The 15,766-nt window shown below is 37.5% G+C and overlaps 1 protein-coding gene across 10 annotated transcripts in view; it reads left to right on the top strand.

Moving 5' to 3' along the window:
- IL15 (interleukin 15) overlaps window positions 1–15,129 on the top strand; it is an 87,248-nt gene extending 72,119 nt beyond the window's left edge. For all 10 annotated transcript variants that reach the window (XM_049905364.1, XM_049905362.1, XM_049905366.1 and 7 more), the window contains 3 exons: window positions 5,721–5,765; window positions 7,877–8,014; window positions 10,756–15,129. In XM_049905364.1, coding sequence (XP_049761321.1) covers window positions 5,721–5,765; window positions 7,877–8,014; window positions 10,756–10,866 — 294 coding nt within the window. In that variant the 3' untranslated portion in view covers window positions 10,867–15,129. The remainder of the gene's footprint in view (window positions 1–5,720; window positions 5,766–7,876; window positions 8,015–10,755) is intronic.
- The last annotated feature ends 637 nt before the right edge of the window (window positions 15,130–15,766 follow it).

Below are 15,766 nucleotides of genomic sequence, written 5' to 3'. Positions count from 1 at the left end.
ACTTAGTCTACAAGTAGCCCAGCCCAGCAAAGAGCTCTCTGTCTTTGCAGGCCAGAGACTATCTTCACCTACCTAAAGAAACAAGGTGGCTTGGTGACACCTGAAGGGAGAATTCCATCACAAACAAAATGGCCTGACCCAGGGAAGTGCTTGGAAGTGCTCTCTGTCCTGCAGGCTGGAGACTTGGCTGTGGGCAACACCAACAGAGCAATGGATGACTTGGCTACACCAGAAGAACCAAACATAAGACAATAACACCACAAAGATTCTGAAAGCTAAACTGCCATTGGAATCACAGCACACAAAGTAGATCAGAACCTTCATGGTAAATCTAAGTGGGATTAAGAGATGCTAAAATAGAAGATTTAAAAAGCACCAGAATCTCCTAACATAGCCACAATACCGAGGATACAATTGAAAATCACTCATCATGCCAAGAAGCAGGAAAATGACAGCTTGAAGAAGAAAAGATATCAGCAGAGCCCAAAACAGAGATGAATCATGTATTGGAATTATCTGACAAGGTTTAAAAGCAGTTATCAAGATTTAAAAGCCTCAGCAAAGAAATAGAAGATATAAAAAGGAAACAAATGAGTATTACAGAACTAAAAATACAATTACAGAAATACAAAACTCATTGGAGAGGCTTGATAGCAGGGTGAAAGACAATGAACTTGATGATAGAACTCTAGAGAGAAAACAGGAAAATGGTACCTTAAGGATCTGGGGACAATAACAACAACAATAAAAATCTAATATTTGTGTCATCAGGGTCCCATAAGGCAAGAAGAAAGAGAGTGGGGTTGAAAACATGTGGAGAATTATGAGTGAAAATTCTCCAAATGTAGTGAAAGACATAAACCTACCCCTTCAAGAAAAAGAGTGAATCTCAAAGAGGAAAAAGCCCAAAGAAATCCATACTAAAACACATCATAATTACTCTCCAGAAAACTAAAGACAAAGAAAAAATCTTGAAGGCAGCACAAGAGAAGTGATACCTTACTTATAGGGGAAACGATTTGAATGACGACAATTTTCTCATCAGAAATCATGCAGGCCAGAAGGAAGTGGCACATTTCTCAAGGGATGGAAGAAACTGACTGTCAATCCAAAATTCTACTTCCAGATAAATTATCCTTTAGTGATGAAGAGGCAATCAAGCCATTCTCAGCTGATGGAAAAATAAGAGAATTTCTTGCCAGCGACAACAATTATGTCTTAAAGGAATTTCTCTAAATGGGAAAGAAATGATGAAAGAAGAAACCTTGGAACATCACTAAGGCAGAAGTAACAATGGAAAGAGTAAAAACATGAGTAAATATAATGATCTTTCATTCTTTTCCTGAGTTTTCTAAATTATGTTTGGTAATTGAAGCTAAAATTATAACAGTGGTTTCTCAGTGTGTGAAGAGAAAATACTCAAGACAATTATATGATGAATAGAAGACGTAAAGAGAGGAAAACTCTCCTCACTTCACTTGCACTGGTAAAATGTTGACACCAGTGGACTATGATAACTTAGGTACCTATGTTACAGCTGCTAACCAAAAGTTCGGCAGTTTGAGTCCACCAGCTGCTCCTTGGAAACTCTACAGGCAGTTATACCATATCCTATCAAGTTCACTATGAGTCAGAATTCACTCGATGGCAGTGGGTTTTGAATTTTAATGTAACCACTAAGAAAATGATACAAAGCAGTATACTCAAAGATACTACGAATAAATGAAGAAGAAACTTAAAAAAAAAAAGTTCAAGTAATCCATAGGAAGGCAAGAAAAGAGAAAGATAGGAATGAGAAATGGGGAAAAGATTTAAATAGCTTATTTAAGCCCTAAAATATTAAAAAAATATATTAGTAATGGCATTATAAATAAATGGTCTAAATGCACCACATAAAAGACAGATTATCAGAGCACATAACATAACACAACTGAAATATATGCTGTCTACAGGAAACACACTTCAAATACAATGAAATAGGAATTTGGAAGGTAGTCGTTAGATGCCACCAAGTCCAATCTGACTCATAGTGACCCTATGTACAACAGAATGAAACACCGCCTGGTCCTGCTTCATCCTCACAGCCATTGCTCTTTGAGCCCATAGTTGTAGCCACTGTTATCAATCCATCTCCTTGAGGACCTTCCTTTTTTTGTAGACCTTCAACTTTACCAAGCATAATGTCCTTCTCCAGGGACTGGTCCCTCCTGATAACATGTCTAAAGTACATGAGATGAAGTCTCTTCATCCTCACTTCTAAGAACATTCTGGCTGTACTTCTAAGACAGAATTGTTTTTTCTTAGGGCAGCCTATGGTATATTCAATATTCTTTTCCAGCACCATAATTCAAAGGAATGAATTCTTCTTCAGTCTTCGTCTTTCATTGTCTAGCTTTTGCATGCATATAAGGTGATTGAAAATACCATGGATAGAGTCAGGAGCACTTTAGTCCTCAAGGTGACATCTTTGCATTTTAATACTTTAAAGAGGTCTTTTGCAGTAGATTTGCTCAATGCAATGGGTCATTTTAATTTCTTGATTGCTGCTTCCATGGGCTTTGGTTGTGGATCCAAGTAAAATGAAACCCTTGAGAACTTCGGTATTTTCTCTGTTTATTATGATGTTGCTTATTGATCCACTTGTGAGGATTTTTGTTTTCTTTATTTTGAGGTATAATCCATAGTGAAGGCCTTGGTCTTTGATCTTCATCAGTAAGTGCTTCAAGTCTTCTTCACTTTCAGCAAGGTTGTCATCTGCATAATGCACGTCGTTAATGAGTCTTCCTCCAATCCTGATGCCCCATTCTTCTTCATATAGTCCAGCTTCTCAGATTATTTGCTGTCTTAGTCACCTAGTGCTGCTATAACAGCAATACCACAAGTGGATGTCATTAACAAAGAGAAATTTATTTTTTCATGGTCCAGTAGGTTACAAGTCCAAATTCAGGGTGTCGGGTGCAGGGGAAGGCTTTCTTTTTCTGTTGGCCTTCTAATCAATGTTCTCCCAGACAAGGAGCTTCTTCACGCAGGGACCCCAGGTCTAAAGGACACACTCTGCTCCTGGTGTTTCTTTCTTGGTGGTATGAGGCCCCCAACTCTCTGCTTGCTTCTCTTTCCTTTTATCTCTTGAGAGATAAAAGGTGGTGCAGGCCACACCCCAGGGAAACTCCCTTTACACTGGATTAGGGAGGTGACCTGAGTAAGGGTGGTGTTACAATCCCACCCTAATCCTCTTAACAAAAAATTGTAATCACAAAATGGAGGACAACACAGAGTACTGGGAATCATGGCCTAACAAAGCTAACACACACATTTTTGGGGGGATATAATTCAATTCATGACATTTGCTCAACATACAGATTGAATAAGTATGGCGAAAAGGTACAGCCCTAATGCCTACCTTTCCTGATTTGAAACCACGCGGTATCACCTTGTTCTGTTCAAAGACTGCCTCTTGGTTTATGTACAGGCTTTGCATGAGAAAAATTAAGTGTTCTGGAATTTCCATTCTTTACAATGTTATACATAATTTGTTGTGATCCACCCAGTCAAATGCTTTTGCATAGTCAGTAAAACAGATGTAAACATCTGTTATGAATTGAATTATGTCTTCCTCAAAAGTGTGTGTGAACTTGGCTAGTCCATGATTCCCAGTATTGTGCGATTGTCCACCATTTTGTCATCTGATGTGATTTTCCTATGTGGTATAACTTCTACCTATATGATGTTAATGAAGTGGAATCAGTGGCAGTTATGTTAACGAGGCAGGGCTCAATCTATAAGATTAGATTGTGTCTTAAGTCAATGTCTTTTGAGATATAAAAGAGAGAAGCAAACAAAGAGATCTGGGGACCTCATACCACCAAGAAACAAAAGCCAGGAAATAACGTGTCCTTAGGACCCTGGGTCTCTGTGCTGAGAAGCTCCTCGACCAGGTAAGATTGATGACGTGGACCTTCCTCCAGAGTTGACAGAGAAAGAAAGCCTTCCACTGGAGCTGGCACCCTGAATTTGGACTTCTAGCCACCTAGACTGTGAAAGAATAAATTTCTCTTTGTTAAATCCATCCACTTGTGGTGTTTCTGTTATAGCAGCACTAGATAACTAAGAAACATCTTTCTGGTATTCTCTGCTTTCAGCCAAGATTTATCTGACATCAGCAATGGTATCCCTTGTTCCAAGTCCTCTTCTGAGTCTGGCTTGAATTTTTGGCAGTTCTAATCAATATATTGCTGCAATCGTTTAGAATTATCTACAGCAAACTTTTACCTGCATGTGATATTAATGATATTGCTCGATAATCTCCTCATTCTGTTGGATTACCTTACTTTGGAATTTGCACAAATATGGATCTCTTCCAGCCATTGGTCAGTTCTTCCACATTTCTTGGCATAGATGAGTGAGCACTTCCAGCATTGCATTCGTTTGTTGAAACATCTCAATTTATATTCCATTAGTTTCTGGAGTCTTGTTTTTTGCTAATGCCTCCATTGCAACTTGGACTTCTTCCTTCAAACCATCGGTTCTTGATCATGTGCTACCTCCTGAATTGTTTGAACATCGACCAGTTCTTTTTGGTACAGTGACTCTGTATTTCTTTCATATTCTTTTGATGTGTCCTGCATCATTCAATTTTTTTGCCCATAGAATCCTTTAGTATTGCAACTAGGGCCTTTATTTTTTTCTTCAGTTCTTTCAACTTGAGAAATACTACCTTTTGGTTTTCTAACTCCATGTCTTTGCATATTTCATTATAATACTTTACTTTGTCTTCTCCATCTGCCCTTTAAAATCTTCTGTTTACCTCTTTTACTTCATCATTTCTTCCATTCATTTTAGCTACTCTACATTCAAGGGCAAGTTTCAGAGTCTCTTTTGACATTTATTTTGATCTTTTCTTTCTTTCCTGTTGTTTTGATGACCTTTTGCTTTCTTCATGGGTGGTGTCTTTGATGTTATCCCACAACTTGTCTGGTTTTAGTCAATGCATCAAATCTATTCTTCAGATGGTCTCTAAATTCAGGTGGAATATACTGTGGCTTTCATGGACCTCTTTTAATTTTCTTCAGCTTCAACTTGAGCTTGCATATGAGCAATTGAATAAATCGGTCTTGGAAGAAGTACAGCCAGAATGCTGCTTAGAAGCAAGAATGATGAGACTTCGTCTTGTGTACTTCAGACATGTTATCAGGAGGGACCAGTCCCTGGAGAAGGACATCATTCTTGGTAAAGTAGAAGGTCAGCAGAAAAGAAGAAGACCCTCACTGGAATGGATTGACACAGTGGCTGCAACAATGGGCTTAAGCATGACAGCGATTATGAGGATGGTTCAGGACCAGGCAGTGTTTCACTCTGTCGTACATAGGGTCTCTTTGTGTTGAAACCAACTGGAGAGCACCTAGAAACAACAACACATACACACAAACACTCACCCATTAGTATGTGTAAATCTGATGAAATTCAATAAGGTGGGTGGATTGTGTCAATTTCATAGTTGTAATTTTTTTTATGGTTAGGCATGATGGTACCATTGGAGGAAACGTGTAAAGAATACACAGAATGCCTCTGTATTTTCTCTTACAATTCCATATGAATCAAAAATCATCTCAAAATTAAAACTATAATTAACAAATTTAATTGAATATGTCCAGTAAGTTGTTTTCATTATACCTAAAAGTAGGGCATAATTTTTTATATTACCTAATTTTGCTCTCTTTTAGGTTATGCATGTTGATGCCACTTTATATACTGAAAGTGATGCTCACGTAAGTGTAGTTTAATTTTTTTCAAAATAGCTGTATTTTCTAGCTTTAAAAAGTCTAAAAACTATTTTCACAACTTAACTGAAATAGGTACAGTCTTTAAATCTACTTGGGTGTGCTTCTACCACACGTGATCAATTAATTTGATAAGTAATTGTTGATGTGGTGGAACTTGAGGACAAAAAGCTACTTTGGTGATAGCCCAAAATAAAAATATAAAAAAGCCTTTTCTATCAATGTCAAACATAATATGTACTTAATGTTTTTGTGATGCCATTAGATCATGATGCAGTTAGATGCAAGAACCAGGTAATTGATTCAAAGTATCCAACATATCACTCATTTGCAGTGTTGTAGTATATTACTGGAAACCTTGGTGGTGTAGTGGTTAAAAGCTACAGCTGCTAACCAAAAGGTCGGCAGTTTGAATCCACAAAGCACTCCTTGGAAACTCTATGGGGCAGTTCTACTCTGACCTATAGGGACGCTATGAGTTGAAACTGACTCAACAGCAGTGGGTTTGGGTTTTGGATTGTATTACCATCTCAAATCATATTTTCTACAAATTGCTTAAATGTGTCCACGTTCTACATTCTTCATGTATCTCTACACTGGTCAAAGAGAATTCTGACCAGTTACTTTTCGTGTGAGAAAAGTAATAATCATAACCCCTAAAATCGATCAGAATTCAAAAGCGATCTTAAACTTGCTGCATGAATCCACTGACATCGCCTAAGGCTTGTATGATTTCAGTCATGTTGCTAATCCTTTCCCTATGGATTGGTAACTAAAAACCAAGAAATAAGTCCCCATCTTCCTTACCTTATGGAAAACAAACCCTATGTTGTATGTGTTCTGAACAGTGAGAATAGTTATTTTGTCATTCGTCCATTAGAACTCTGAAATATAAGGTATTGCCCCCACCGAGACTTCCTAAGCATTGGAAGCCATAGCGGGAAAATGGAAAAAAAAAAAAAAAAATACTGATTAACTACCTAAATAGTGCTGCTGTGTCTAAAGATTACCTTCCTCCTCTGTCTTCAGCATCTTTCCCGTTTTTCTTTGCATTTTCTGAAAGTAGAAAGCTGTCAATTAACTACCAACAGTCAGCATTCTGGGATTGCTTTTTGAAAGAAAGTTACCTTGCAACTCTTGGGTTGTAGAAAGAACCTGAGATTGAAATATAAACACTGACTCAACCACTTCCTGGCTGTGGTACCTCCTAAGTCACTGAACAGTTCTGAACCTCAGTTTCACTACTGCAAGCATGATGGCAGCATCTACCCTTTGCATCCTATGCGGCTGCTATGGGGATGAGGGTTATTGCCAGTGCCTGGCACGTGGATGTCTTCCTTATTTTATTCACCAGTTCAGTAAGCATTTATTAAGTGCCTGCAAATTCCAAGGCACTCTGCTAGGTATTGAGAACACAGAGTCAAACAAGCCATGGTCAAATTTCCAGAGGTTCATCAAGTGTTTCTTTCCTTTTAAGCTTAGAAGATCTTTGTTAAAGTAACTGGTGTGGGAAATATATTTCTGTAGTGCCTTTTTTTTAGTGCCTTAGCGGTCCCTTCCTGAACTCCCCGGTCTGTGAGTAGATGGCACTCCTGCTTTTGTTTTTCTAATGAATTTCTTGGAATCAATTCTGCATCTAGAACTTTTAATCTTGCAGGAGTTGAATGGTTAGCAGCCACCACTCTGTAAAATGCCAACGGTACAATCCGATGCAAAAAATTCTTACATACACACCATCTATATCAATGTTTTGAGAGGCTAGGGCCGATGTGGTCACCCTTTTACACAGGGAGAAATAAATGTCCTCAGTGAAAAAAGTGGCTTCTTCCAGGTTTTCCAACTTTATGTTCTTTTTTCTGTACAGTATCACTATGCTTCTTGATTGTGTTCTGTTTGGCTTTGATTTCAAAGCCAGAAGGGGGGGGGGGGGGGGGGAAATCAAGCTGATTCCTATGTGAAACTTCTTAGAGGTATTGTGGATTTTTTTTTTTTTTTTTAAATACTTGGATTGGCTTTAAAAATCAAAGCTACATCCATGTGAGAATGAACAATCAGAAAATAAGGTTTTTCAAAATGGTTCTTTGTAACTCTATTTTTAGCCTAATTGCAAAGTAACAGCAATGAAGTGCTTTCTCCTGGAGTTACGCGTTATTTCACATGAATCCAGGAATATGGCCATTGATGAAACAGTAGAAAACCTTATCATCCTAGCAAACAGCAGTTTACCTTCTAATGGGGTGAGTTATCCAATAGTCATACAGAGGTACATCTGATGTTTTGGGCTTGATTGGGAGAGTCATTAACTGGGTATAATAAATAAGCAGATACTCTAAAGAGGTGCCCAGGAGAGGAGAGGGAGTTGAGTTCCAATGGAGGGACACCTACAAGTGAAACTCTCTCAGGTATGCAATCCTAAACTGTTTTTAATTTTTTTCATTCAACAAATATTTATTGAATAATGCCAGGTACCACGTGGTTGCTGACCTCAAAACGTTCATGGTCAAGTGGACTGGATAGACACTAATGTAATTGCATAATTATTTAACTATAAACTGACATTAACTGGTTTATCACTAAGTGTCAGACACTATTCTTTGATCTTTCAATTGATAATCCATTTAATGCTCACAATGACTTTGTGAACTCAGCATCCTTGTGTCTATTTGAGGGTTAAAGAAATGAAGACACTGAGAGCTTGAGCAACTTGCCCGAGATCATACAGCTAGCCATGGAAAACAGGGATTCATACCCAAGCAGTTTCACTCTAGAGTCTGTACTCTTATCTCTTGAAAGAGATAAGAATAAATGATATAAAAGAGTAATGATAAAGGTATTGATAAGTTGAGCACTTCCGTGCCAAAAAACATGAGCAGTGGAGGGTTCTGGAGAGCAAATACTAAGGACTCCCCTAGTAGACTGGGGGCTTAGATATGCAAAGGCCTTAAGTACAAAGGCTTATGGCTTACATGGCCAAAGAAACATGAGGCTCTGTAAACTCAACCTTTTATAAATAAAGAAGGCATAGTAAAAATTAGTTAATTTAGCAATACTTTGGGGCCCCATGGTAAGGATATAGTAATTAAAAAACACACGTGGTATCTGCTCTTAAGGAGGGAGGAACCATAAATAAACCAGTTTTTATATGCAAATGTGTAAGTTTTTTTATTAAGTCCAATTGAGAAAGATGAGGTGGGTTGGGGGCTTGGGTTTCTAGTTTATACTGGATGGTCAGAGAAGATTTAACTATTAAGATGAGATTTGGCAGACACACGAGGGAGTGAGCTTGCTTATACCTGGGGAAGTATATTCAGGCAGAGGGAAGTGAAATGCAAAAACTCCAAGCCAGTGTGGCTGGGCACCTTGAATTTTCTCTTAAAATGCCAGGCTGCTTAAGGTATTTGCTTAAATACCACTTCTCAGTTATGTCACCTATTTACAGTTGCAATTCCATCTCTATTGCAGGCATTCCCTGTCCCCTTACCACAGGCCTTCACGCTTCCATGGCATGTCCTGCCATCTGACACACTACACATTTTACTTGCCTAACAGATGTTTTCTGGTTCTCTCTGCTAGAATGTCAGCTTCAAGAGGGCTGGTGTTTTTGTCTTGTTTGTTTTGTTTGTTTCCAGTGTTATAGTCCAACTTCAGAACAGTGCTTGGCATCTACTAGATACTCTGTACATTTATGAAACAAATACATTAATGTTTAAAATACTAGAGTATTCTAGTTATCCATTCTAGTATCTCCGCCTTATCAATGGAAGGACAGCCACACAGCAAATAGCTCATGACCATAGCCATGATAAACTCTTTCAAGTTCCTTTTCAGTCACCCTTATCAGAACATAGGATGGGGTATGTGGTAGAATGGGTGCCAGAACCGCATAGTCAAAAGACCTGGGTATGAAGAATTTCAATTGGTTATGTCACAGGAGATGAATCGTTGAACATCTCTGCCCCCCTATCTGACAAGATTATAGTGAATATCAAATAAGACAGCATTGTGTGAAATATAGCAGGGCCTGACATGGAGTCAATGCTTGATACACATTGGTGAATCTGCATTCCACATGTTCATGAACATAAAATCTAATTTTGACTTTCACTGGTACAGCTTTCATGGTTTAGGTTTCTCTAAGAAGGCTCATTTGTGATTGCCACATTTGGAATATTCTAGTTATCCATGAAACTGTTTGAATTACAACAATGTGTGGTATCCACCTGAATAATTCAATTTAACCAATAATGATTGGTTGATTGCTGTGTGCCAGGCACTATGCTAAATGCTGAGGAAACAAAAATATATGTCCTTGCCCTCCTGGGAAAGCTTAGACAATAGTGGTATAAAAAGCATACAAACCCATAATATTAATTTAATATATGAAGTGCTGTGATAGAAGTCTAATTAAGGGACTCTGAGAATGCAGAGACAGACCTGGGGTCTCAGGGGTTCAGAGAAGCCTTCCTAAAGGAGACAGCAGCTAAGTAATCTTAGGTGTGAGGAGTAGTAGCTAGAATAGGAAGCAAAGCAGGGAGGCATGGAATAGCATGACATGTGGTGGAAAGGAAAGGCATGAGCTCAGAGTTCCCAGGCCTTAAATGTTTAAGGCAGTAGGAAAAGGTGGAAGAGATGGGTAAGAAACAGCTCATGCAGGACCTGTGTGCCACGCAGGGAGGCATGGACTTATCCCAAGGGTAGATGATGGGACATCATTCAAGGGCTCTAAGTAGGAAGTTGGTGGTTCAATAAACATGGCTTATTTAGTATTTTTTTTTAAATCAATATTCTTAATCCCTGATGGGAAAAATAAGCCCACATTGAATCCCTCAGCTCTCTTTTCCCATTGTTCTTCCTCATACGATGTCAATTTGCCGGTTTTCATGTCTCAAGCCCTCACCATATAGTTCAGATGATGTGATATTCCCAGGAAAGAAGTAAATTAGACTACCTAATTTAACCCTTTCTTTTTATTTGGCAGAATATAATAGAATATGGATGCAAAGAATGTGAGGAACTGGAGGAAAAGAATATTAAAGAGTTTTTACGAAGTTTTTTTCATATTGTACAAATGTTCATCAACTCTCCTTGATTGCCGTTGGTCATCTTCAGCATTTCTGTTATTAAGAAACATCTTCCCGCAGCCTAGAGGCAACAAAACACTCTGCATTTCAAATGTGCTGCCAAAACAAGTTTTTCTACCAAGAAGGTAATCAGGATCTTGGATCAGATGAACTCTTAGAAAAGAAGACAGAAAAATATCATTGAATAACATAGTAAAAACCTAGTGGCCGTCCAGTCAATTCTGACTCATGATGACCCCATGTGTGTCAGACTCAGACTACAGCTTGCTCCACAGAGTTTTCAATGGGTGATTTTTTTTTTTCTTTTTTTCTTCCTGGAAGTAGATCCTCTCAAGCTTTTCTTCCAAGGCACCTCTGGGTGGACTGAAAACTCCAACCTTTTGGTTAACAGCCAAGCTCATGAACCATTTGCACTACCCAGGGACTCCATTGAGTAACAAAGTAACTATAAACTGTCCTCAGACTTATTTTGCTTTTTTATTTTTAATTTATTATTGAAAGTGTACATATCTGTAGTATAATATAAAATGTTGAATAGAATTCTGTAACATATTTTAACATTTGGAAGTGCACTGATATCTTACCTCTTATAAGGAAATAGGAGACATTTATTGAGGAGTGAGAATCGAAATATTTGAGAATTATTTAACGACAACTGGTTATCAATGTTGGGTGCAAACAGCTATGTTGTTATGATCCTGCAAGTCTCTAACCACTGACCACCAGCCCACTTTTACTTCTCCATTAGCTGTAACACTAGAAGAAGTGTTGACTACCAATGAGAAAAGGAAGACTATGTCGGAGCACTGTCCTTTAATCCATAATCTAGTTATTGATATATATATATATATAAAGCACCTGTTATGAAGGAAATACTCAAATTTTAAGTACCTGGCACATAATGTGAATCAGTAGATTTTGGGTGGTGATGACAACATCAGCATTCACAGGTTCAATTGTGTACAGAAAATGAACAGTTATGATGGTGTTTATACTTTGTGCCTTCCCAATTACAGTATTTTATTTTTACATTATTTTTGCCATGTGTATAGAATAAACTGCTGATTTGTTGAACTCACTATTATCTGATAGAAAATAATTGTTTATAATGTTTCGTCACAATTCACTGTCTAAAATTAGTGAGTTCTTTTGTAATGGAATGATAAATAAAATGAAACTCTTGTCTCATTATGAATTTGTTTTAACGCCATACCTACAGAAATATCAGAGCTTTGAGTGTGTATTAACCTGGTCTATCTCAGAATTGGATGTAGCAATGGGTTTTTCTCAATATATCTCTTTGTTTGGTAATAAACATTATGACTGTGATGTAAACTATTCATGAATGCAACAAAATTAAGAGTAAATTTTAAGGGTAGTAGAACCAATGCGATGCTTCAGTCTTAGTAGTAGTAAGCTTTGACCTATTTCCCACCCGGCCCACCCAAAGGTACAGTATACATGAAAAATTGGGTATTTGTCTTATAGGTCTTCTCCATGTTTCATCTGGCAGTTCCTACTTAGTATCTGCTGCCACTTTCAACTCTACTGTGGTCACTGCTTATTTCATGGGTGGTCGCTGCCTGGTGCTCCTAGTCAGGCCTCTCGGTAGGATGCATATCCATTCTCATGAGCTCCCGCCAAGGGCTAATGGGGACTGGCTGCACTTTCCTGCACCATCTTACACTTCAGTCTCCACAACCCTGCCCTCACCAGGCTCTATATTTGTATTAGAACTTACTGCAGGCCCAGAGTAACAAAAGGGAATTAGAGAGAGGTGAGGATGGAGAGATTTAAAACGCTTTACTAAATATCACTTTTCCCATAATCCAAAGTCAGAAAAACCAAGAAATTAAAGCTTTCATAGTCGGCCCATCTGAGACATAGCCTCGTTTCCTTCTTCTCAGGTCTCTTTGTAATACATCTTATCCCTCTGCTCTCGGGTCTGTCCCTATAGCATTACCTTTTCAAATATAAAAAGTGAATGATAATGATGTCTAGGTCAGAATAGTGCTATGATATTTAAGTAAGTTAATTCATGCAAAGTGCTTAGAATTTCTAACACATAGTATGCATTCAATAATAAGAGTAGTAGTAGCAACTAATAATAATAATAATATTGTTGTTGTTAGGTGCTATCAAGTTGGTTCCTACCTATAGTGACCCTAGGTACAACAGAACAAAGCTCTGCCTGGACCTGCAGCATCCTCAGAGTTGTCACTATGTTTGAGCCCATTGTTGCAGCCACTGTATCAACCCATCTCGTTGAGGGTCTTCCTCTTTGTTTGTGTTATACAATTGTTACTAGTTTAGGAATACAATGTATGCATTTCTTGAGTGTCCTTTTTGTCTTCATATCCATCATCTTGTCTGTAATCATTTTATATCATTATTCTTTTACATTTCTTCTGGTTTTATTTTCTTGAGCCAGTCTGCTGTATTTCAGCCATGACTATTCTATTGTTGGCAGATTTTGATAGAGCTTTTTCTCTTCCCTTTTATTTTCTTCCAGCTAACTGTCTTATATCTCTTCTCTTGTCCTGTATCTTTCTTTTTCAATAATTGACTGTTTTAATCCTCTTTTAATCAAGAGTTTAGGTTGCCTTTCTTTGACTTTGTGGAGAACAATTTTCACAACTTTTTCTGTGTTCTTTGCCTACATTGTCTTGCGGTATCCACCTTCACCGCTCCTTTCCTCCAGCAGGGCAATGAAAGAGGGGCAGTGACAGCAAAGCTGTAAAAGTCTATTCATGTGTTTGCTGTCTTGAAAGCCATTTTACCAGATTCAGCCTTTCCTTTTCCCTGGAATGGTATCTCTCTTCACTTGTCAATCTTCCCAAGATAAGCTGACTCAGTGACAAAACATTTAAATCACAAGCAGCATTGCAGCCTGGCAATTGCTCTCTGTTCTCTTTCACCCTGATTCACTCTGGGGGTCTTCGCTGATATACTATGGAGTAGGAATAGTGATCACCTAAGAATGCTATTTCTCTTTTAAGTTCCCACTGCATTCTCCAGTACAAAGTGTTTCTCTGTTGAAACATTATTTTACCACCCAGTGTTCTCCATCCATGCTCATATATCTCAGTCCTGTAGTCAAAGTATGCTTATACATTTCTTCAAGATCATTTAGGACAAATTTGTATCCTAGTTGACTTTAAAGGAGTCATATATTGGCTCTCGGGTTGTTTCCTAATCTCAGTCCATACTTTGCACTATTTGGCAGCACATTTCAAAATTTCAGGATTGTGGCAACTATTTAAAAATTTCCATTGCAATGGAAATTTTTTTTAATTTGTCTTTTTGTCTTATTTTTTTATGTTTTCCTTTTTTTTTCATGAAAATTGGACCACTTTTAATCAGAAATTTCCAGTCCAGTCCTTAGACAAGGGTTAGCTCCCTTTCCAGGTACTATTGGGAGGGTGAATGAAAATTGTCATGCCAATCACATCACCAATCATATCTGATAGTGCTCAATAACCCATTTTGGTTATATAAGCAAACCAGTGAACTTAACCTTTGGAATTTTGCAGTGCTTGAAATTTTGACTTCATCCCCCATTAGTTACTTAATATGGATAACTTCGGTTGATCTTAGGAAACTTAAGGCATAGATCTGCAACTTGTTCTTAAAACACCTTTAGTTACCTTGAGAAACAAAGTAATCATGTAAACCAATCTGAATTTAATTTTTGATGTTTGTACTTTTTTTTTAAATTATTTTGTTGTTGTTGAAAGTGTACACAGCAAAACATACACAAATTCAACAGTTCTACATGTACAATTTAGTGACATTAATTACATTCTTTGAGTTACACAACCATTCTCACCCTCTTTTTCTTAGTTGTTTCTCCCTCATTAACATAAACACAGTCCCCTAAGTTTCTTATCTAGTCTTTTGAGTTGCCATTCCTCCCCCCCACACACAAATACTTAAGAATGCATTATTGCTTCTTCATCTGTTATATATGATACATTCATATATCTGCTATATCAAGTTTAGCGTAAGCTCATATATAGTCATATGTGAGTCACGGTTAACTTATGCAGGTTACATGTAAATATTTGCCCAGAGGAAATTCAACCACCATAGAGATTTGGCTCAATGGTTCTGAATATGTCTGATGACTTAATTGTGTTCTCACTGAGGAATTTATTATGCCAGGTAAACCTCAACCTTGTAGAAAAGCCCTGTAATTGTATAATCTAACTGATGGCACGTACAAGAAAGATTTATAAATCATCAATAAAGAGTCTTGATTTTGTTCTGTATCTTATTTTTTCAGTCTTGGATTTTAAAATAAGTTAAATTTTAGAGGAATTGGAGAGGAAATTGTTACCTGGAAGCAAAATTGAAAATTGTGTATTTAATTTTTATAAACTCTGTCAAGACTTTCATAATATTAGCATGAAAGAAATCATTTTTACTCTACAGGTTGTTTGCCTTCACCATCATCATCATTGCTGTTTTCTTTCATTAACAAACAGTCCTTCAGCCATATCATAATGGTATTTATTGAAAGCCTACCTACTGGGTATAAACATTATGCTGGGTGCCATGACTACAGCTGTGAATAAGAAAGCTATAGCCTCAGAATTCAGAGAGTTTACATTATAACAAGGTACTCATATTATCCAAAAAAAAAAAAAATCAAGTTCTTATTCAGTTTATTATCAGTTCTATGAATGAGAAATACAGACCACCAAGAGCCTACATATGGAGGGAGTAGATTCATTCAATGGGTGTCAGATAATGCTTCTTTGAGCAAGTGATATTTGAACTCATCTATGAATTATGATTAGGGATCATCTGGGAAGAAGTGAGGAGCCTCAAATAGAGAAACAGTCTACCAAAATCTTCAGATAGGGAGGATAATGATGTGTTCAAAGAGCAGAAGGAAGACCAGTA

This window comes from Elephas maximus, chromosome 13, assembly GCF_024166365.1.
Source record: "Elephas maximus indicus isolate mEleMax1 chromosome 13, mEleMax1 primary haplotype, whole genome shotgun sequence".
Classification (NCBI taxonomy): domain Eukaryota; kingdom Metazoa; phylum Chordata; class Mammalia; order Proboscidea; family Elephantidae; genus Elephas; species Elephas maximus.
Note: the sequence above shows the minus strand (reverse complement) of the source record. Positions and strands in the feature narration are given on the sequence as shown.